The 24,316-nt window shown below is 45.1% G+C and overlaps 1 protein-coding gene across 1 annotated transcript in view; it reads left to right on the forward strand.

Annotated features, from left to right (window-relative positions):
• Positions 1-24,316, forward strand: part of ASPM (assembly factor for spindle microtubules) — a 269,329-nt gene that overhangs the window by 234,173 nt on the left and 10,840 nt on the right. Inside the window, exon 29 of the mRNA XM_069232128.1 lies at positions 14,512-14,699. Coding sequence (XP_069088229.1) covers positions 14,512-14,699 — 188 coding nt within the window. The remainder of the gene's footprint in view (positions 1-14,511; positions 14,700-24,316) is intronic.

Below are 24,316 nucleotides of genomic sequence, written 5' to 3' on the forward strand. Positions count from 1 at the left end.
GGCTACTTGAACCACATACACCCGATATTTGGCATATTGGTGCCCCCATGTACGTCCCCTAGTATATGGTGCCCAGGTACCAAGGGCGTTGGGATACCAGGGGATTCACATGAGCTGCAGTATGTATTATGCCACCCATGGGGAGCCCATGTAAAATGTGACATCAGGTCCAGCTACATAATGGTAACTCTGAACCTGGGCATGTTTGGTATCAAACATGTCGGAATCATACCTCAATACTGTTGCCAGTATTGGAAGTATGATTCCATGCACTCTGGGGCTCCTTAGAGGACCCCCAGCATTGCTGCTGCCAGCCTTCTGGGGTTTTCTGGGCAGCCCAAGCTGCTGCCACCCTCAGGCAGGATTCTGCCCTCCTGCTGCTTGAACAGCTGAAGCCTAGGAAGGCAGAACAGAAGATTTCCTTTAGGGGGTGGGGTGTAACACCCTCTACCTTTGGAAATAGGTGTTACATGGCTTGGGAGGGGTAGCCTCCCCAAGCCACTGGTGTGCTTTGAAGGGCATTTTGTGCCATTTGTGCATAACCCAGCCTACACTGGTTCAGGGATCCCCAGTCCCTGTCCTGGCACGAAACTGGAGTGACCCTTCCCCTGTACATCACCAACCCGAGGGGTGGTGCCCAGAGCTCCTCAGAAAGGTCCCTTGTTTTTGCCATCTTGAATACAAGGTGGGCAGAGGCATCTGGGTGAATCTGAGTGACCAGGAAAGGCAGGTGATGTCAGAACCCCCTCCTAATAGGTGGTCAACTGGCTAGGTGATCTATCCCCCTTTCAGGGCTATTTAGGGTCTTCCTCTGGGGTGTGTCCTCAGATTCGGCTTGCAAGATTCCAGCAGGACTCCTCTACAACCTCTACTTCGACTTCTGGCCACTGGAACCACGATTGGACCCTCCAGGAACTGACAATCTGCATCCACAATGAAGGCTCTGCTTGCAACATTGTTTCCACGGCTCCTTCCAGCTTCTGCAACATTCCCCTGGCTATGCGTTCTCTTGGGACAGCAAGCCTTCAGCCTGCACAAGAAGAAAGAAGGAATCTTGCTTGGAGTGAAGGAGTCACTCTCCTGCATCCGCAGGCACCAACTGCCACGACAACAGGCTGCGTGGATCTTCTTTCATCCTGCGTGGATCCTGCATCACGGTGGTGGCCTGGAGTAGTCCTCTCTGCCAGCTGTCCAGCTTTGGTGGAGATAAGCCCTTGCCTTTCCACGCAGGACAGTACTCCATGCACTGCGTCTCTTGCAGGTACCAAAGCTTGTTGGCATCTCCTCCAAGGGATCTTCAGGCTCCATGTAGCCCGAGCGCTCCTTTTTGGGACGCAGAGGGGCCCTTCTCCGGTTGTGCTGCGTGGGCTCCTCTGCAACTCCTGGTTGCTTGTCCAGTGGGTGTCCTGTGGGGGCTGCCTGTTATTCTGTGGACTCGCTGCCTTGTGGAGGGTCCCCCAGGTCTTCCATCATGGGTTGAGTCCTCCTGGACCTTGCTGGTCCCCGGCAGCTCCACTTCTCCAGTATTAGGGTATCTTTCATAGATTCACATGCTTGAATCATTCCCCGTCGTCGAAGTGGGAGTCCCACGGTACATAGAAAGCAATAAATAGAGAAAAAACTTTTCTTTCCTTTTTTTTTGTTTTTTTGTTTTCATTGAAGTCAATAGGAAAAAACATATTCAATTGTAGAACTATCAGCCTCTTTAGAAAGAGCCCAAACTTCAACCAATCAGGCGTGACCACCCTCTTAGAACCCTCAGCACAGAGGCTCAGTCTGTCAGATTTTCTACCGCATGTCGTGTGTAAGGGAGTCTCCCTGAGCTCTGCTCAGTTTTCCATCTCTTCAAGAGAAATCCTTAGTACTTTTAACTTCATTTTTTCTTCAAGTCTTTTTTCCATCATGTCTACAAGAAAAGGCCTTTTTAGACCTTGTGGGACCTGTGGCAAATTGAGACTTCACTGTGAGGACCCTCACAAAGAATGTATCTATTGCTTACATCCAGAGCATAAGGTCAAGGACTGTAAGATCTGCAGGACCTTTCCTAATAAGACTCTGAGGGACAGAGAAGCCAGGCACCTACTTTGGCTCCAGAAGAAGAAGAGAGTGACACTGCAGTGACCTCAAAGAAGAGAAAGAGGTCTGTGGAGAGCCTATCCCCTGCAAGCACTAAGTCAGCCAAGAAGCTGCATGCTTTTAAGGACACCGGGGATCTACCTTCAACATCTAAGGTAGCAAGTGGCAGGGTTCATTCAGAACCATCAACACCTGCTTCTTCTTCAAAGAAGCTTAAAAAGCCTTCCAGTTCTCTACCTTCGTCGATGTCCAAAAAATCTACACCTTCGACGAGCGCTCCGTCGACGATAGCTCTACCTGTGATGACTACGGCTACGTTTACAGCCCCTCCGTCTCCGATGATAGTGACTTCATCTCCGCTGTCGTCTACGACGATAACATCGGTGAGTCTCAAGTATGGTCCGTCGTCGTCGCACACTTTGAAGATCATTAAGAAGCCGTCGATGAGTAAGAAGCTAAAATCTTTACCATCGTCGACGAAGAGATTCAGAAGGTCGCCGTCGGTTTCGCCGACGAAGATTCCATCAACGCACCGGATCGCGAAAACTCCGTCGTTGTCAACCCCGTCGACGGGTGACGCAGTGACATTGGCTTCGTCGACGGCTCCTTCATCGACAATGATACCACCAACTACACCGACGGCCCCGTCGACGCCTGCTCCGTCGACGACAGCTCCGTCGACGGTTTATTTATTTTTCTGGAACATCTCCTTACCTACCACAAAGGATTTTGCCTGTACAGGTCAGGTCCTCTGTTTTACAACCATCGCATACATCGCCCAGCAAGGTTGCACCCGTTCCTCCGCAGCATCTTTTTGCTGATGCTGCTGATGATGATGATGATGATGATGATGGCGATGGGTACTCTGATGATGGATTTTTTCCGGTAGCGCGTAGTCCGTCCGAACTACGTATAAAATGCCAAGAGGAGGATGAAGAGGAGGATCTTCAGCAATTTTCCCACCGGCAGGATCAAGGGCATTTCGAACAACCAGAACAGACAGTACAAATGCCGGTATCATTGATTAACAACCTTCAGCAAATGATGCAGGACTACTATGCGAGGTTTCCCCCGCCTGGTCCTTCTACACCGGTACAGCCTCAGCAGACACCAGTGTCCACTCCAGCTAGACCTTCCACATTACCAGACCCTACCACAGCACCTCCATCGGTTCAGACTATTGAGTCACCGTCATCTGAGGAGGAACAGGAAGAAGGGGAGATACAAGACTCAGACTCTTTAATACCGGAATGGGATGAGTATCAGATTCAGACTCCATCTCCGTCTACACCACCGCCAGTAGACTCTCCTCCTCAGGACATTGGGGGTTTCCATAGTGTCATGGAGAGAGCTGCCAAAAGATTCCAGCTACCGATTACGTCAAAACAATCAGATTGTTTTCTAGAGGACACTAGAAAATCGGTAAGAGCCATTCCCATAGTCGATTTCATCTGGGAAGAAGGCTTAAAGGTCATGCAGACTCCGTCCTCCATTCCTGCAGTCTTGCCCAGACTAGAAAAGAAATATAAGGCACCTGACCACTCCCCAGCATGTCTAATCAGCCATCCTAAGCCGGATTCGGTTATCTCCCAAGCAGCTCAGAGAAGATCCAGGAATCCGTCAGCTTCTCTGACTGCCCCTCCAGACAAGGAAGGACGGCGTCTGGACTCTATAGGTAAAACATTTTCAACCATGGCTGCCACTACTGTTAGAGCCGCCAACTCTCTAGCAATACTGGGGAGATACGATCGTCAGATGTGGTCTGACATGTCACAATTCATTGACATGATACCTGAATCCAGTAGGGCAGAGGCACGCAGAATTCTTCAAGAAGGAGAAAAGATTTCGGCCGAAATCATAGACTCGGCCATTGATGTTTCTTCTACAGGTTTCAGACAATTGGCCGGTGCTGCGGTTCTAAGACGCCAAGGGTGGCTAAAGGCTACATCTTTTAGGCCGGAAGTTCAGTTGAAAATTCTAGACATGCCATATGATGGCGAACTTTTATTTGGAAAACATGACGATGTATTGCAGTCGATCAAGTCAGACACTGAAACAGCCAGGTCACTTGCAACGCTCCAGTACAAAAGGCAACCCTTTCGAGGAGCGAGAGGGAGAGGTACTTTTTCCCACAGAGGAGGTTTTCAACAATATAGACCGTACTCCTCTTACCAAGGGCAATATCGCTCAACTTATGGCCAGCAACAACAGCATTCCTTTCGCCAGCAAACATCAGCTCGCTTCAAACAGCAGACGAGAGGAAAGTCTGCTTTCAGACCCAAGGATACGGCTAGAAAGCAGTGACCCTCATCAAGTGCCTGCACCCAGCCCCTGCACCAACACTCGTATAGGGGGCACAATTTCCGGATTTCTACACCAATGGTCCAGAAAAACAACAGACAGATGGGTTTTGGATATTATCAATCGGGGACATACTCTAGAATTCAACCAGTCTCCTCCTCAAGTACCACCAAGAGGCCCACCGCCAGCCCATCTCAACAAGCTTATGGAACAGATTGCTATCTTAATGAGCAAGGGAGCAATAGAGATCGTACCAAGAAACCAGAGGGGAATAGGTTTTTACTCCCGTTTTTTCCTTATCAGGAAGAAAAACTGAGACTGGAGGCCTATTCTCGATCTTCGATCGCTCAACAAATACCTCAAGAAGCAATTTTTTCGCATGATCTCTCTTCAAGACGTTCTGAGCCTCCTCAACCGAGGGGATTTTATGACCTCGCTAGATCTTCAGGACGCATATTTTCACATTCCAATTCACCCCAATCATCGGAAATTCTTGCGGTTCAGGGTCACAGGCATTCACTACCAGTTCAGAGTGCTTCCGTTTGGCCTCAAGTCGGCTCCAAGAGTGTTCACCAAGGTTTTGGCGCCAGTGGCAGCCCACCTCAGACAATTAGGGGTACAGGTGTTCCCTTACCTAGACGACTGGCTAATAAAGGCACGTACAGCGTCGAAGGCTGCCAGAGACACGGAAACATGTCTCTCCCTTTTCGGAGCTTTGGGTTTGACGGTCAATTACCCCAAATCTCACACAGAGCCCACTCAGAACATCACGTTTCTAGGAGCCATCTTGGACACTTTACAAGCGAAAGCCTTTGCTTCACAGGACAGAAGACGGAGACTTCGAAACTTAGCAGCTCGGCTCAGCAAAAAAAGGTCCGTTTCAGTGCGGACTTACAAGTCTTTTCTAGGGATACTATCGACTCTTCAGCAACAACTAGACAACCAATGGAAACAGACAGAAGGCTCTTTCGACGAGCTAGTACAAATCACCCCTGCAGCGAAACAGGCTTTCAGGTGGTGGAAAGAAACTCCCCTAGTCTCAGACGGGCTGTCATTTCTGAAAGACAGGACCATGCACATAGTAACAACGGACGCATCCCTGGAGGGATGGGGTGCTCATTTACAGGATCTTTCCGTGAGGGGAAAATGCTCTATGCAAGAATCAACTCTCCACATAAATGTATTAGAGCTCAGAGCGGTGTCTTTGGCACTCAAATCCTTCCTCATGAACATCAAAGACTCTTCAGTGTTGATAAGGACAGACAACACCACGGTCATGCACTATATCAACAAGCAAGGAGGCACAAGATCTCGAGCATTATCCCTGGAGGCGCAGAAGCTGTGGCATTGGGTGATTCAGCAGGGAATCGCCATCCGAGCAGAACATCTCCCAGGGATCACCAACATCTGGGCAGATGCCTTGAGCAGGAATCGAACCAGCTGCCACAAGTGGGAACTCAATCAATCGGTTCTCGACAATCTCTTTCGCCTTTGGGGCAAGCCCACCCTAGATCTATTCGCGACCAAGGACAACAAAAAATGCCGACACTTCGCAAGCTGGCGTCCGCAGAAGGGTTCGAGGGGGAATGCGTTTTTGATCAGATGGTCAGGGATTTATGCATACGCTTTTCACCCGCTTCCACTCATCCCGAGACTTCTGCTAAAAATGAAGAGGGAGCAATGCAGGATTCTTCTAATCGCTCCGAGGTGGCCACGCCAGTTCTGGTTCACAGAGCTTCTATTGCTATCGGAACAACCTCACATTCGGCTGAAAGCAATTCCGGATCTGCTGACAATGAGCCAGGGTCAGGTTCGTCATCCCAACCCGACATCTCTTCGTTTATCAGCCTGGCTCCTGAATTCTATGAATTTGATGGATTGAATATTCCTCCGGAGTGCAGAGAGATACTTGCCTGTGCCAGAGCCCAGTCTACGAATCGCACATAGAAATTCAAGTGGAAGAGGTTTTGTTTGTGGTGCGCAGCTTCCAGCATCCATCCTCTAACATCATCCCCTAAACAAATTTTGCCATACTTACTACATTTGGCTAAATCCGGTCTTTCGCATTCATCGATTAAAGTGCATTTGGCTGCCATATCTCGTTACCGACGGACCTCTCAGTCACCTTCACTATGGTCCGCCAGAATCATAAAATAATTTCTTAAAGGTTTGTTCAGAAAATATCCACCAATTCATCGTCCTGCACCACAATGGCATCTGAACATTGTGCTCTCCCAATTAATGAAACATCCGTTCGAGCCTATTCATAGAGTGGATTTGAAGTTCGTTTCTTTTAAAACGGCCCTTCTTTTAGCCTTGACATCGGCAAGGAGAGTCAGCGATATCCAGGCATTTACAATTTCTCCACCTTTCCTTCAATTCAAGCCAGAGGTGGTCATTTTGAGAACGAATCCAAGGTTTATACCTAAAGTTCCATCATCTTTTCACTTAAACGAACCAGTAGTTCTACGAACATTTTTTCCAAATCCTCAAACGGCAGCTGAACGATCTTTGCATTCGTTAGACATTAAGCGCTGTTTAAAGTTCTATATAGAAAGAACAAGTGCTTTCCGTAAATCTGAGCAGTTGTTTATCAGCTTTGGAAAGGTCAATCGTGGTAGCGCAGTTACTAAGCAAACTATAGCGCGCTGGATTTCTGCTGCAATTCACTTGACCCACCAGTTGGCGGGAAAGCCATTATCATCTAAGGTCCGGGCGCATTCCACTAGAGCGGTATCCACTTCCACAGCTCTGTTCACTGGAATACCTCTGGACCAAATCTGCAAGGCAGCGACATGGACACGTCCTCATACTTTCACCCAGCATTACTGCCTGGAAGCTACGGACAAGGTGGATGCTGTGGTAGGACAAGCAGTTTTGCGCAATTTGTTCACATAAGGTGAGCCTATAAACTTTACCCTCCATCCTCTGTGTATTATTTCATATGTAATTTAGAGTATACGCTTCTTATATGCAGTTAGGAATACACATATTTTTTCTTGACTACATGGAGGTATATGTATTTATATTCATGTCTAAATGTTTATGTGGATATGGATAGGTATTATATATAATGGATGGTTACTACATGTACTTTGTAATGATTAGCTCTTAATTTGCAGATTTAATTGCTTATATACATTCAGTCAACATGCATTATGTTTATGCATTCTGTTGGTACTACAAGAAAATAATAACTTATCCTTACTGCTGGCTATTCTGATTCAAGCATGTGAATCTATGAAAGATACCCTAATACTGGAGAAGAAAATAAGTTACTTACCTTTAACTGTAGTTCTCCAGTATTGGTATCTTTCATAGATTCACATGCGACCCACCCTCCTCCCCAGAGAGGCTCACCTTCTGGGATTTTTTCCTGTGTACACTAGTGCGGAGAAATCTGACAGACTGAGCCTCTGTGCTGAGGGTTCTAAGAGGGTGGTCACGCCTGATTGGTTGAAGTTTGGGCTCTTTCTAAAGAGGCTGATAGTTCTACAATTGAATATGTTTTTTCCTATTGACTTCAATGAAAAAAAAAAAAAGGAAAGAAAAGTTTTTTCTCTATTTATTGCTTTCTATGTACCGTGGGACTCCCACTTCGACGACGGGGAATGATTCAAGCATGTGAATCTATGAAAGATACCAATACTGGAGAACTACAGTTACAGGTAAGTAACTTATTTTCTTTTGCTTCACCGCAACTTCTGCCTTTGCCAAGGCTTGTTGGTGGCCCTTCCATGCCACTGACCGACTGCAATCTTCTGTCCGGCATGGTAAGTCCACTGCATCCTCCAGAAACTCTTTTCCGGCTCAAGGGCTGCATTGTTGACTGTCTTCGTCCTACTGTAGACCAACTCCAGCAACCACAGACGGATGGGTGGTGGCTCCTGCCACCACCGAACACTCCTGCGACTTCTGGACTTGGTCCCCTTCTTCCACAGGTCTTCCTCTTCAGGAATCCACCGCTGGTTTCTTGCAGTCTTGTCTGGGTGTTGCATTTTCTTCTTTTTAGTCCTTTTGGGTGGTTTGGGGATAAATCCAGTAACTTACTCCTTTCTTCCTAGTCGCTGGGGGGCACTGTGGTACTTACCTTTGGGGTTTCGTAGTTCCCCCAGCTCCCCTCTGCACATTCCACTTACCTAGTGAATTTGCATTCAATTTTTTTTAGTATATGGTTTGGGCTCCCCCTAGGGTCACTATTATCTATTGCTATTTGCACTGTTTTCTATCACTTTTTATGCCTATTACTGATTATTGGTGTACATATCTAGTGTGTTACTTACCTCCTATTGGAGGGTTGCCTCTCTAGTACTTTTTGGTAATTGTGTCACTGAAATCAAGTACCTTTATTTTTGTAAAACTGAGTGTAAGTGCTGTGTGACTACAGTGGTATTGCGTGAGCTTTGCGTGTCTCCTAGATAAGTCTTGGCTGCTCATCCACAGCTTCCTCTAGAGAGCCTGGCTTCTCGACACTGCCTACACTACACTAATAGGGGATACCTGGACACCACGCCAGCTCCCTACAGTGTCCTTGTAAACACTGTTGAATATTTTTTTGTAAACAGACATGAGCATACAGGAAGTACAAAACTGCTGCATGAAATAGCAAAACCCTTTATAGATTTACCAAAAATCCATGTACTCGTATAGAGAGAAATCTTACCTTTCTTGTGTAGTATGCTTAATCACTGGGTTCTAATGTTTGCACTGGAACACATTCAAGAGTACTACTCTTCACTGGTTGTATAGTCACTTAGTTATTGGGTTCCCTCATTCGGGTGAGTTTGTCACTTTTGTCAACATTTGTTTTATCCCTTGATTAAACTGTTAGATCAATATTAAAATGTTAGGTGGGTGAGTGCAGAATGTTTTTACTGGTGTCTCTACCACAAGATTAACAGGAGGCCCGGCATCATACAATTCTCTTTATCAGCTTGTTTTGATGTTTGAAGATTGCCCTTGTGAGGTTAGGTGTCTCCCAGGAATGTAGCTTTCAAAAATCAAATGTGAAACAACCCTAGTTATAGGGCATTTTTGCTAGCCTCACAAGAGGGTGGAATGTTTGGGCATCTTGAGTTTCAAGGGCCTTGAGAGCACAGACTAAACATCCAACACCAAAGCATCTCCTACCTCGAAGTTAGCACTAATAGGGCAGTGGTAGAGAGTCCCATTTTTCTCTGCAGCACTATCTGTGTTGTATCTTGCCTAAGAACAAAAAGCAGTGCCATGCCAGGTATAAGGGAACAGCTCTTGAGTTAGCCTATCTCTTGCCTTTCTGCAAATGTCAGTGACTGTTACTTTATAGCAGAGTTTTTTTTTTTTTAATTACATAAAGTGAATTTTGGATTGTTTCTTTTTAGCACCTTAGATTATATCACTGCTGTAAGCAGCCTTAATTAAATTTGTCAACCACACCTTTTTTGCTGGGACAATTTTAATAATAATTCAAGAGTCAAGTTGGTTGTTTTGTTTCCATGTTTCCTTCTATATAATCCTTTTGTTTTAATAGATGGAACAACCTTGTCTAGTAAGCTTTACACAAGAGAGGTTACTGTACAGTGTGCTTCCTGGAATATTTTAATCTGCTCTCAAATGAGGGGATCATGGGAAAAGAGCAACAGTGAAGAAAAGTAATTAATCATAATTATTAATAAGTCCAGCTTGGAAGCTGGAATTAAAACCAAGTTTCCTGATTAGACATTGTACAATTCAGATCCTGGATGGAAATTGCGTTCTTTACCCCCTTCTGCCCTAATGAAAACTTTACTATTGTCGCAAGAGGCAAGTTAGTTGTCTTATGCAAGGCTTTTAATGTTTTCATCAGTAAAGCAACATTATGGTTTATTAACCCATATAAAAGAGGTTTTTGTAGTGTGCACATCATGAGCTAAGTTTTTACAAGTTGCTCTAAAATGTGATGACTACTGAAAAGGAAGGAGGAGTGAAGAAAACGAATTGCCCTGAGTCACACAGTTTGGTCAAGCAGGGAAGTTGTGTCCTGGGTTCAATAAATGTTTCTTACTGGTCAGGACATGCTATGTAAGGGCATTCAAATTATCTTTTTATCATTAGGAAATGGAGAAAGAGCAGGGTAAACACGTCTCTTCATAGAACAGCTACACCTTGGTCAGAAATGGTGCAAGCATCCCTCCTTCGGAGGGCAGGTACAGCTGGGGCAGCATAAGCAGATACAAATAGGGTAACAGCAGTGTAAGCTTTAGTTTTTAATGAATAGGGACAGCATGGCTATAGCAAAGCAGGCTTCCCTCTCTCACCGAAGGCAATAAATGCAATCTGTCATTTCTTCAGATAAGATCCAGCATGGTAGAGTTGTACTAACTTTCTTCACTGACAGAACATGAATGGTTAAGGCATTAGTGCGTTATAGGTTACAGACAGATGTCGGAAACAGGTGCTTCACTTCCTGAGAGTAATTTATAGGTGAATAAGTAGGTGACTATGCAAGTTCTGACACTATTCTCACTTAGGTGATATTCCACATCGCCACCCTGAAACTCCTGCTGCTTACACTCTGAGATCTGTTCTTTGATTTTTGTTTTTTCTTCCATATATTAAAACAAAATTGCAGTAACCTAGTAGGTCGTTGATTTTTTTTTTTTTTTTTTTAATTTTTTCTTTACAGCCTTGCCGCAACCTAAGTAACTATGCCCTAGAGAGAAACAGATGTCAACTTCTTTGTAAAAATTTTGAATGCGCGTGCTTCAGGCTGTGTGCAGTCCCAGCCTCGATGCTGCACCTGTTCAAAATGTTGAGGCCTGCCAGTCGTCTGAAGTGCGCTCCTCAAATTGCCACTTTATTAGGGACGAGCCAGCAAGTGCATGCACATACGTCTCGCATGAGACACTGTTGAGTTCATTAAAGGCCTTGGAAGCCCGCCTGTCGCTCACCATTTGTTGGCTTGTGTGGCACTCTTCTTTACAGCCTCATAATTCGTCAAGGCAGGGAGAGGCCTGGCATAATTTCCGTTCCTCGGTGTGGAGCAAGTATCAAGCACTAATTGATTCAACTTCATTAGCCCCCGTCCGCTGCTCCACAGATGATCGAGGTACTGTTTTGTTCTAACTTCCTGTGCCCTGCAAACAGAAGGCTTGAGACTGGCAAAAACGTGCCCAGCAGGACAAACCAAATTGCAAAGTTTTATTTTTTTAAGCTGACTTTTATTTTGTTAAGTCGTCTTTCCTCAGTTTCCACTTTTTTTTTTTTCTTTTTTTTTTTTTTGCTCGTGGGCGCTGTTGTCAAAAGATGACAATTAACTTGTTACCTAGGTGGTTTTGCAAACCCTGATTCCTTGGAGAGCAATAATTTTTTTTCCCATCATCTAGATTAGTCCTTCCTGTACAGAAAGCCATTAAACCAGCATCACTGGCACCTTTGAGTCAAAAGGTCCAAATTTTAAGGTACTGTGAAAACCCTAACCCAAAATTAAGAGACACAGCAGGTTTCCTGGGCAAACACTCTTCAACTCAATAATAAGGTTTTAATGTGTTGTAGTTTTCACTTAGATAACTGCGTTTTCTTCACAATAGTGCGGTTTTACCATGGATCGTGATTGGCAATAAATTGTGAACTGGAGAGACGTAGACATATTTTTTGCCAATAATATTGGAAGTCAGATAATTGCCATCCAATAACAGATTTTTATTTTCTATTCGAGAAGGCCATAGTCCTTATTGTTGTGAACCACTGATTACAAGAGGCACAATAATCAATGTAGTAATTGTGACAGTTTCATCTGATTTGCAATTTCAATACCCAATAATACAGCATTATATTCACTGCAGATACTTTGGGCAGATTTGTCTTTATTTCATATAGCGCAAGGAATGGGCTGTACTTAACATGGTACAGCACATTCCTGTCCATTCCTAGCCCTCCAATTTGCTAATCTGCTGTATCCCAGGACAGTCACCCACGCCTCAGCCACAAGCAAGCTCGGTCACGGCAACGCCCTCTCTGCCGTCACCTGAACTAGAAACATTTAAAAAAGTACAACTTATCCAGAACGCCACCGCCAGACTCATTCTGGACCTCCCACGCTGAGAACACATCTCCCAACACCTGAGGACCCTCCACTGGCTACCGGTCGAGAAGCGAATCACCTTCAAGCTACTCACCCACACGTACAAGGCCATACACAATGCTGGACCAGCCTCCCTGAACCACTGCGTCTCCATTCACAGCCCGCCAGATCCCTCCGTCCCGCCCAGATGGCCCTGGCCACCATCTCTCGCAAAAACACTGCCGGAGGACGATCCTTCACCTACATTGCAGTAAAGAGCTAGAACAATCTTCTCCTGCACCTCAGACAAAGCACCATCTTCAGGAAGAACCTTAAGACCTGGCTCTTTGGATGAGGCCCCTCCCCTCCACCTCAGCGCCTTGAGACCCTCACGGGTGAGTAGCCAGGATTTACAAAAACTGATTGATAGTCGTTAATTGTAATCCACAAGCTCGTACTGTTCATGGCTTTACCGTTTCGGGCCCAATACCAAAGGCCCAGGTGGATTGGAGAAAAACACTTCACTCCGCCACCATCTTGGCCACAACCCCAAACGTTTAGTTAAAAAAAAAAAAAATCGCAGTGCTAAATACATAGGCAGCATTACCAATTCAAATAAACTTTTTCAAACTTAAAGATTAAAAAAAAATTATTCAAATTTGTGTTCTCAAATCCATAACCTCGATTCCACCAGCCAGCCCTAAGTGTCCAGTAATACAGACCTAGAGAACCACATCCACCTACCCCTTACTAGAGACCAGAGATATTCTCAAGGTCAGTCTATATGTGCGGGTGAGTGGAGTGGTAACTGCCTCGCAAGCACACTTCCTCCATTTGCTCACGTCTGCTCATTTCACCTTGGCAGTGTTCCCACCTGACCCCTTTCCAATGCCCCAAGACGGTGTTCAGTGTGACACTGAGCACAAGGCCGATATCAACCACAATGGCTTGGGCTTTTCATTTTATTTATATATCTAGTTATTGATAAAGCTCGATTAAAACTGAACAACGTGCGTGTCCTGGGGCTTCAAAATAAAGACTTTGTGGCACATAGTTCCAAACAGTGGCTCACACTCATTTGAGTCATTACAGTTAGTTGGAATCAACAAGTCAACAAACTATAGCCTATGTTACAGTGCGTTGGAGAGGATACAAGATATAAGATTTTCAGCAGTAGAAAATGGGCAGGATAACATTATCGATTTGAATACATAAAAATATTCTAGTGATTTATGTTGCATCAGAAAGAGGTTAGAGACAGCAAGAAGCTAAGTGGTTATAGCATGCAGGTCTTTGTATGTGCTTTTTATCTAGGTTACTTTGCAAACCCTATTTCCTGGGAGAGCCAGAACCAATTTTAGGTCGAGCAAGCAAGCGCTTTGACCTGTTGTAAGTGTTGTGGGCTTTTAACCATGCCCACCGCTTGCCCGTCACTATCACTTGTTCATAGGCTTGCCTTTCAAAAATCCTTTATCATTGGTAAATGCTTTGTTTGTTCCTACTTGGTGGCGGTTTTGTTACCGCCTTGGACACCGAGCCTGTTACATGGATAATTGCCGATAATTTTGACTGCGACCGAACTTCTTTTTCCTTTTGTGTCTGCTTTCGCGCTCATGCTCATGGCCGCCCTGGCGCTTTGAATCGGCTCGCTTATGTCAATAGTTTTACTTTTCATTTTCAATTTGCGTGGCAAGAAAAGTCCTGTTAGGAATTTACAATGCTAATTGCGCTAACTCGTGCAAACGCGAGACCCATTGTATTGCAAATGCTGGTTTATTTTTTAGCTGAGGTGTATGCTTTAAGCAGGCCGTGGAAGCGTTTCAGGCAGAAGCACAGAGCTTTAAAATCCTGCAGCAGTGTCGGATATGCTGTTTTTTGTATTCATGCTCAAATATAGTAAAACCCTGTTCTTCTTCCGCTAGGCAAGCATTTCATAATATGTATATAATTTATTTTGTACACTGAGTTTAGAGAAAAATGCAATTGCTGGGTATTGAGCTCGTTACATGATTAAAAGTGCAAACTGTTATGTATCTGGTTAGTTCTTTAATGCCATGCTATGTGTTCTTGAAAGGTAATGGATTCATTTGGTCTAAATACATTTTTCCTTGTAGGAGATACGTGCGGTACCGAAGGCTGTGGATCGAATTTGCAGCATATATAAACTTACTGCTCGAAAACATAAGATGGATGCACAGCGAACACTTAGCAAACGAATGATGAGTTCTGTGAGCGCACCCTTCAGCAGAAATGCAACCTTCGCTATGCAGGCAACGCCTGTGAGAACAAAACTAGTTTCAAGGTAGGATATATACAATCAATGAGTGGTGTGCCAGAGGTGGGGGCGCTGTGGCCTGAAGAGTCACAAAGCCTTTGTCCTTCATGTCTTACAAGTTTGATATATGTCTCTGTTTGATATCATTCTTGGAATACATGAAACTCACAATTGCCAAATACTGTCTGCTTGCCTCATGCATCACAAGTTATATCTTATGCTGCTAACAAGAAGGCATCTTGTGCATAGCCACAGCCCTAAGTGTTTTTTTTTTTTTCTTCAGCCCATCTTCAGATGGACCACTAGCTTTCACACCTGTTGTAATATCTTTGTAGGAAACCGCACGTTTGACACTTCCCTGCTCGAAGGCAGTTTTTAGGCGGAGTGTGCAAGTGCTTTGACGTGTTGTAATCTCTGTGGGCTTTTAACACTCCCACTGCATGCCCATCACTATCACTCGTTCATGGGCTTGCCATTGGTAAATGCTTTGTGTTTGTCCCTCCTTGGGGCAGTTTTGTTACTGCCTTGGCCATCGACCTTGCTACATGGATAATTGCATTTTTGCCGATAAGTTTGACTGCGAGCAAATTTGTTTTTCCTTTTGTGTCTCGCCTTAATGCTCATGGCGGCCGTGGAGCTTTGATTTGGCTCACTTACGTCAACTATTTTACTTTTCATTTTCAATTTATATGGCAAGAAAATTCCAGTTAGGAATTAACAACGCTAATAGCTCTACCTCGAGCAAACATGAGATCCATTGCATTGCAAATGCTTGTTTTGTAATCTTAGGCATGTATTTTTGTTGGATATTCAAAATATTTAAGGGAGTTTCCAAACAGTTCCAGTGTGGATTATGTGAATTTACTGGCTAAAGATGATCTGGTAGCACTGTAGCTTTCGATTTCAACATGTTAACATGTTGACCCTAGCATCAGGGCAGGGGCTGGGTGGTACCATGTGCAGTTACCTTTTTCTAGCCAACACACAATGTGTTAGATAAACATTCTGGACCTTTGATTGCAAGTTTCTCACTCATTTACAAATTAGATTTTCAGTTGGTGATAATAACTAAAAAAGATTTACAGATTTATTGAATTGTCCAGATCATATCATCCTTTTCTGAGTTGTGGTTTAGCCTATCAGGATTGTTCAATGGATTGAAGTCCTCGGTTTGCCACAATCAAAATCAACAGCTGATGACTTTGTCTCTGCACTGTACGAGAAGCCTAAGAAATAGGACTAATAAATTTCTGACCTCCTACGGGCCAATATTTTTTTTTCTGTCACACCCATGTATATTGATACTACTGCATCTCTGTGCCTGTATTTATCCTTTGGTTTTTCATAACTGATGTGTTTTGCTGGAGTTGCAGTAAAGGTGCTGTCCTTGCTTGTTTTGTTTGTTGTTTTTTTTTATTTTTTTTTATTTGTGTGTGTAAATGGGGGGGGGGGGTGGAGATTTTTTTTATTATATATATAATATACCCTTTTTTGCAGGGTCACCCCCAATCTCTTTCCTGTTTTTCTGACCTCTTTTTGTTGGCTGTAGGGCTCTGGGCACTTTATCACTGCTGAAAAATGCTAGAGTTCATGTGCTCTGTCCTCTAAACTTGGTAGGCGTGGCTTACACCTGAGTGCCACATTTAATTTACCTGTAAGTCCCTTGTATAGTGGTAGCTGTTATAACCAAGGCCTGTAAATTAAATGCTACTTGTGGGCCTGCAGCGCAGCTTGCGCCACCCACAGAAGTACCTTTTCAAACCTGTCTCAGGTCTGCCACTGCAAGGCCTTCATGTGCAGTTTACTGCCACAGTGGCTTGGCATCTAAAATTTCTTGCCAGGCCTGCAGCTCCCCTTTTACTACATGTAGGTCACCCCCTACGGTAGGCCCTAGGTTGCTTTACGGGCAGCATGCTATGTAGGTAAGAGGTAGGACATGCACCTTCATATTCTCTGTCTCTCTCTCTCTCTCTCTCTCTCTCTCTCTCTCTCTCTCTCTCTCTCGCTCTCCGCCTCTCTCTCTCTGCCTCTCTCTCTCTCTCTCTCTCTCTCTGCGCTTCTCGTTTGTTTTGGCTGAAACTTGTGGGACGGGACAGAGGGCCCCATCCCTCCGGGGGTCTTTTTACAGCCCTAGCATAGCCGGAGCACAGGAGCTGCTGTGCTGGACAGGGGGTTCTCACCCCCATATCTTCTGAAAGGGGTACAGATGCACGGTATGTTTGGGGTGGTGCAGACTCAGACATTGCTGGGGTTAGGCAACCACCTTGCAGATGATTTATGTATGATGATACCATGATCATTCATGTGTGTTCTCGCCCTCACCTAACTACTATGTTTCCATGACATGATGTGAGTTATGTTGTTCTTGCCTTGTAGGGGGTGACATGCATATTTTCAGGATCGCCTTATATGCTCTAGGAGGGTGTGCTTTTGAAAACGTGCAATATGGAAATATTCCTCTTTATTTACATTCATGATGATGATCTGACAACTGCTGGCTTAGCAGAATATTACTGATTTCGGTCCATGATGTTTTATGTGTAATAGTTTATTTTTACATAATTTATCGTGACGTTTCTTTTGTGGTGTATTTATTGTGTGTGTGTGTGTGTGTGTGTGTGTGTGTGTGTGTGTGTGTGTGTGTGTGCAAACGCTTTACACATGCCCTCTAAGAATACGCCTGGCTGCCCTGTCCGTGCGTGCAATGCTGGGGGTCCTCGAAGGAGCCCTCCGAGTGCATGGAATCATACTTCCAAAACTTTCACCAGTATTTGGGTATGATTCCGACATGTTTGACACCAAACATGCTAAGGTTCGGAGTTACCATTATGTAGCTGGACATAGGTAGTGATCTAATGTCCAGTATACACGTAAAATGGTGTCCCCGCACTCACAAAGTCCAGTAAAATGGTGCTAGAGTTCGTAGGGGCACCTCTGCTGGTGCATGGGTGCCCTCACACACAGGTACCTGAACCCTGCCCTCTGTGCTGAGAGGGCCTACCGCAGGGGTGACTTACTGTGACCTGGTGCAGTGACCTGTAGTGATACAGGGTGCGTGTACCCGGTTCCCACAGACTGCAATGGCAGGCCTGCAGAACCCTTTGCATGGGTTCCCTATGGGTGGCAGAATAACAGCTGCAGCCCATAGGGATCCCCTGGAACCCCAATGCCCTGGGTACATAAACTAGGTACTTACATGAGGGCACCATTATGCCAATTATGGGGATAAAAAGTTACCAGAAACCAAATTTAGAGGAGAGAGCAGTCGCTGGGGTCCTGGTTAGCAGGATCACAGTGAACACAGTCAAACACACTGACAAACAGGCCAAAAGTGGGGGTAACCAAGCTAGAAAGAGGCTACTTTCCTACAGTGAGGATTATGACCTCTAAATGGGTAGAGAGTTTCCTCCCTGAAGATGCATGGTCAGATTTTCTGATGCTCAGAAGTGTTGAGTGATTCTAATGACATCCAAACAGCATGCAATTGACTAATATTCCTTTGAAGCTCCTTCCATAGCAGGAGCTATCCTAAGTTTTGACGTAGGAGTGGACCTTGGCACTGCTCTTCACAATGACTTAACATGGTACCATAGTGCATTAGGCCCAGCTCTATTGTGCGCTTGGTGTGTACTCAGGATCACATTGACATCCTCAAGGCAGACACTAAACGATCAGAAAGGATGCAGTATAAAAGCGAGTATCTTAATGTTTGCTGCTACTGGTTTCTTGCAGGTGCCATTAACAGACTGTTATATTACTTCCATCTTTTTTCGCATCTGTCGCTTATTTACCTCGTTTACTATTCATGTAATTACTATTTTGCCTTGAGCGGCACTGTTGCATCTCTGAGGCAGTGTTTCTTTTTCCTACATTAGGTTTAGTCTTGGCACAGTAAATTCCACATTTAATAATACCTCAATCTGTGGGTCTTGTCCAGTTTGGAACTGACATTTTCTTTCTATTTGTACTTATAAGATTATGGGTCTGTAAACTTGATGGCTTTCAGAGTTGTTAACCTGACAAGGAAGGCTAGGTTTTTGCTGGGTAAGAATGGCTCATATTTCCTGCTAAAGAACCTTTTGCAGTGCTGCAAATAGATACGGTTACAATGACCATAGACACGTTTTTTTTTTGCTAATAGTCCTCTTTGCCCCATTAACACAGGTAATGCAGATCATCTTTACAATATGTATTTAAGGGAAACCTTTGGATGCAGAAAGTCATCAGTGTGTTACAGTGACTCTAATTGCATGGAAAATACTTTTGGATGTTACCCATTGGGTTGTTTCATACATCTTGAAATGTGGAGGATTGCCTTCCCTTTGAAGAGATCAACAGACATTTGATTTTAGGCTTGAACCCAGTAAAATCTATCCAAGCAATCCTCAAACTCTTTTGCTGACCTTGCATGTTTTTATGCTAAGCGGCTTAACCTCCCATATTAGTAATGCTTGCTAAACTTCCAGTAGATCGAAAGGAAGGGGTTAGAAAGGAGCAGAGGACATGGATATTATAGTTTACTGTTACTGCTAGTGTTTGTTTCTTTGTCATTTATATAGTCCCTCCTGACCTCTCCTTCCACTGGCCTGATAAAATTCCTTAGAAGCTCTGAGGCAACCCTATCTCACATCTCCACACCTGCATGATATGCAACATCAATTCTGCCTGCTCTTCCATTTGGCTCCTGAGGTGCTGACTCTGGACCCAAACTCAGATGCCTGTTGGGGCCCAGAGTCCGCTTCAAACCGAGTTCTGTCATTGTCTCACTATGAAATAACTAATTCACAGCCTGTGGTCTGGGAGAACTCCTAGACACTACTGTGACTCCATACTAGCCGATGCTAGAGACTCTTTGGATCGGACTATGATGCTTTCCTGGTCCTTTACAATGTTCCTCATGATGACGAGGAGGCAGATAATTTTCCCCCACCACCTGATTACAGATGCATGTATTTGGACTTGGTAAATGCTAATGGCCTGAATTCTTCTGCTGATACAGAGTTAGACTCCCCATTTGGATCCACTGCAGAACAAAATGTCTCTTTTACAGCTGTAGTCCTCCTAGCTGTAGAAGTGCTTGGCCTTCAGTTGTCCACTCTTGGAATCAAGGCAAATTTAATAACAGTTTTTGCAGCCCGGATCTGAAATGTAAGACCCTGCTGCCCTTTGATAAGGTTATAACACATGCTACCTGCTCTAAGCCATGCTCTGCCACCAATGACTCTCTCTATAGCTAGACTTCATAGGTTTGCCCCTGGGGACCCTGCCTTTCTGACTTAATACCAGACTCCTGAAAGATTGATGTTTACAGGCTTCCATTAAAGTCGCCACGAATTCCATTGCCTTACAGGACAAAGAGTCAAAGCCTGTTAGCGTTTGGAAGGTTTTCTCATCTGCCAGTTTGGCATCCAGGTCCCTAAACGCTTCCTGTCTACTAAAGCACTAGAAGACTTTCTGGGATGTGGCTAACAAGATTTTGCCCACAGTTCCCAAGGAATTCAATAATGCATTAACACACACAATCCATAATGAATGGGCGCAGCTAAGTACATATTGCAAGCCAGTCTGGGCAAGACTGACTGCTGAGGTGTGCTAATGGTGCCATTGTGGGGAAGCCGGCAGGGAGCTCCCGTCATGCTCCGCGGCTAGCCACAGACACAGGGAGAGGGCGCGCGTCTGAGCGAGACGCGTTGTGAAGACAGTATTTCACTCTACTTACGAGCGCAGCAGCAAGCAGGACGCCGAAATTAGGATCAAGGGGAGCGGCACCTGAACTGGCTGTATCGGCCAAACGGGGCTGAAGCAGCCGAATATGGAGCCGATGGCTACCCGCCCCCCTGCAAGTGCAGTATCCCAGGAGCTGAGGGTGGAACCAGCTGACTTCGTGGACACAACCTCTCGGCTCCTGTAATAGCTCACTGGCAAGGGAGAGACCGGCACGACACACGGAGGTGAGGCAGGGGGCTTAAATAAACAAAACAAAAAAGAAGACTGAATTGAAAGGCCGCTTTCACTTCTATTGACCCTGGCTCTTTAGGTGAGGATTCCTAGTCAATGCCTAATATATTGGGGGACTTTGACTGCCAGGCTTGTTAAGTGTGCCAGAGGGTTTCTCATTAAGGGAGCTATTTTCCCAAAGGACATTATTGGTTACAATGGCTCTGCTAGTTCCTGTTTGTACTCAGCCAAATGCGGATTCAGTCGTACTTTGAGGGTTGAGACAGACCATTGCTTCCTCTCCGTGTAAGGGAGCTATTAGAGTGGAAATCACTTACTTAAAACACTGGTCTTGAGACTTGCCCTTGGTGCGATTTGTCGGCCCTTCTCTGTGCTTCGCTAACGACTCAATCGCGGTCTGAAGGATCAGGACAGGCACGTTTCTGGCGCGACACGGCTACTCCGTTACCTTGGATGATGCGGCGTTCTCCACATCACGCGCTGGGCACATGTCGCTCTGCCGCCAGGGCTCCTAGAACAGCACGTACTTTCAAAACAAAATGTCCTGTCCCTTTGGATAACCACATACACAAGGCTCCATCTTTAGAACCTGCCATACCGTCCGCCATAGATTTAACTTCTAACTCTACTTCACTCCTGCCTCATAATTTACCCCCCTCCATGAACAATTTGGCAAGCCTTCACCTTAGCTCTGACTGTCCATCTGATGAACTAAGAGTTTTGCCATCCGACTCGGATTCCAGTCCGGGATCATTTGGCAAAGGCTCCCCACTGCTCACTCAGTCGACCCCTAGCTGGAACTCTGAGACCTCCTGCGGCCAGGTGACTGATACGGACACTGCCTTCAAGCCACTCTATCCCTTGTTTGGGTTGGGGAAAGGCCAGAAAGAGGTTACTCCTTCACTGATTAACGGCTGCATCTCTGCCCCTCAGGCAGATAGCTCTGTTTCGCTCCTACTGCACAAGTCAATCAGCAGGGTCGGGGGAGACACAGTAGCTGGATCCTCCCCTCATGTTTCTACTCCTGTTGGATCTTCTGAGTTAAATGGTCAAAATAGGGCTCCATCTCAGGAGCTGAAAGATACAGCAAGTACTGACACCCCCTGGAAAGCTTACGCCTGCAGATACTAAGGGAATTAAAAACTCTGAAAGTTTCGCAAGCTGACACAAATCGGAGAACAGAATCGCAATTGAACTTAATCTGTAGTAATATCCAGCAACTTAATTCGCGAATTACGGATATCGAGCAGCGAGTTTCTGACCTTGAGGACGTCCGTGTGACTGTAGAACCATCCCTGTCAAAGTGTCAGGCGGACCTGCTAGATCTACAGATTTGGTTTGACGATGCCGAAAATAGTTCACATAGATCTAATTTGAGATTCACAGGAGTCCCTGAAGGCCGTGAAAATGGCCAGACTGTCACAGATCTGGTCACTGGTCTTATTCAACGTCATGTTCTATCAGAACCAACGGACAAGCAGTCGGATCTCACCATCATGCGGGCCCATCGTGTCCCTGCAGTGCAGCCTCCCAACGCTAAATACCCTCGCACTATTCTTGTGAATTTTGGTGATTTTCGCATCAAGGAACAGATTCAAGATTTAAGACTAAAATCTACCAGATTCCTGGTGACTATACATTTAAGATTTTCTCAGATGTGCCGGTTGCGGCTGCGCATCGGAGGAGAGAATTGAAAGGGATGATTCCGGCATTGCAAAAAGCTGGGGCTCAGGATGGACTTGTGCAGCAATCCCAACTTAAAGTGTTTTTTCAGGGTCATTCGAATTTTATTCATACAGTTGATGCTGCTAAATCCTTGCTATATGTAATTCAAAACTCTGAGCAGTCAGGTCGAACAAGGGGGGGGCGGGCCGGGGTAGAAAAAACTTAACAAGAGAATGGCAGGGCGAGATACATATTGCACTAAGAGGGATGATGATGATGCAAGAAAATGCGAGATTCTATTGATAGCATCCACAGTGCATGTCCAGGTTGTTTGCACCTTAGTCTCTCTCCAGTCTGTGGCTTAGGGTGCTATGTCAAGGCACCAGGTTAGGGAAGGTTGGGGTCGGGGTGGGGGCGGTGGCCTCGGGTTGCCCGGACGGGAGGGCTCCAGGAGTTGGCCACCGAGGGTGAGGGTTGGGGGGGTAAGGGAGGAGCGGGTTTTGGGGGGGGGTAGGTACGGACACCAGGCTACGTTTTTATCACTTTAGAGCGCCGCTATGCCTATTATAGAGTATTTAACTCCATAGTGTGGGTGATATTATTCAGACCAGGTCAAGGTGTAAATCAATGACAAAATGTTTTCTTCCATTAAGAATACTCTCCTGGAACGTTAATGGATTAAATAACCGTAGGAAAAGGTTCATAATTGAGGAAAGGGTAACCGCTTTAAATCCCTCAGTTATACTTTTACAGGAGACTCATGTTCCGGTTAATAAAGTTCCGGATTTCCACATGTTTAAAAAATTGGCTGATTTTAAAGTAGTCGCTGCAGCTTCAGCAGCTCACAGAGGTGTGGCAGTGTTTCTAGCCAGAGCTCTCAATGCACAGCCACTTGATTTCTTTTTTTTCTGACCCCAACGGGCGATGGTGTTGGGTCCAGTGTTTAATTGCCAAAGAAAGATTTGTCTTTTTTAGTTTTTATGCCCCTCTGTTAGATGACCCAGGTCCCTATGTAGGCTTGTTTCACTCCCTTTTGCAATTAACAGGCAAAATCATTATTGGAGAAGATTTTAATTTCCTTCAGGATCCAGTTTTGGATACCACGGTTAGGGGTAAGAAACAACACAAACCCAGAGTTGCAATTTTTTTTAAAGACTATGTTAAGGTCTTGATGCTCTGTGATCCCTGGAGAACGAACGCTCCTAATGCAAGGGAATATACTTGTATTTCTACTTGGTTCAAAAGCTCCTCTTGTATCGATTTTTTTTTTCTGATATCAGAAATATTGTGTTATAGAACTCAGTTGGTCCAGCACTCTGGCCTATCAGACCATGCCTCCCTGGTGCTGGAAGTATCTCCATTCCAAAGCCCCTACAATTCAGACTAGAAGGTGTTTTTTTAATCTTCAGCTTCTTTTGGATGAGGGGTGGCTACAGATCTCTCAGGCTGAAATAAGGGCTTTTTTCAAACGCAATCAGGGATCCTCAACTCCAGCTGTGGTCTGGGATTCATTTAAGGCCTTGTTTAGGGGCAGGGTAATTGCCAAAGAGGCAGCTGATAAATCGTTCCTGAGACAACAAATCACCGTCCTGGAAGAGGAAGTTCAAAAGTGTTTAATTGCCTATCTACATGCTCCCTCGGACAATAATAAGCAGTCTTTGGAAGCTGCTAAGAAGGCATTGGCTGATAACTTTTTTTAAGAAGGTGGATAAAGAATATCGGAAATATAAACAAAAGGTCTATGAAGAGAGTAACTTTACAGGAAAACTTTTGGCATGGCAAGCTCGAGATCGTATTGCTGGTAATATCATACACCCTCTAAGATGTCCTGTCACCGGGGCTAGATATACTGATCCCCGAGCCGTCGATAAAATTATGCTGGAGCATTATAGACAAATTTATAGCTATGCCCCAGTCATCGATTCCAGGTCTATTAAGAAATTCCTGAGGGACCTGGAGATTCCCAGTCTCACAGACGAAGACTGTGAGGTGCTGTTACAGCCATTTACGAAGCCAGAACT

This window comes from Pleurodeles waltl, chromosome 4_2, assembly GCF_031143425.1.
Source record: "Pleurodeles waltl isolate 20211129_DDA chromosome 4_2, aPleWal1.hap1.20221129, whole genome shotgun sequence".
Classification (NCBI taxonomy): domain Eukaryota; kingdom Metazoa; phylum Chordata; class Amphibia; order Caudata; family Salamandridae; genus Pleurodeles; species Pleurodeles waltl.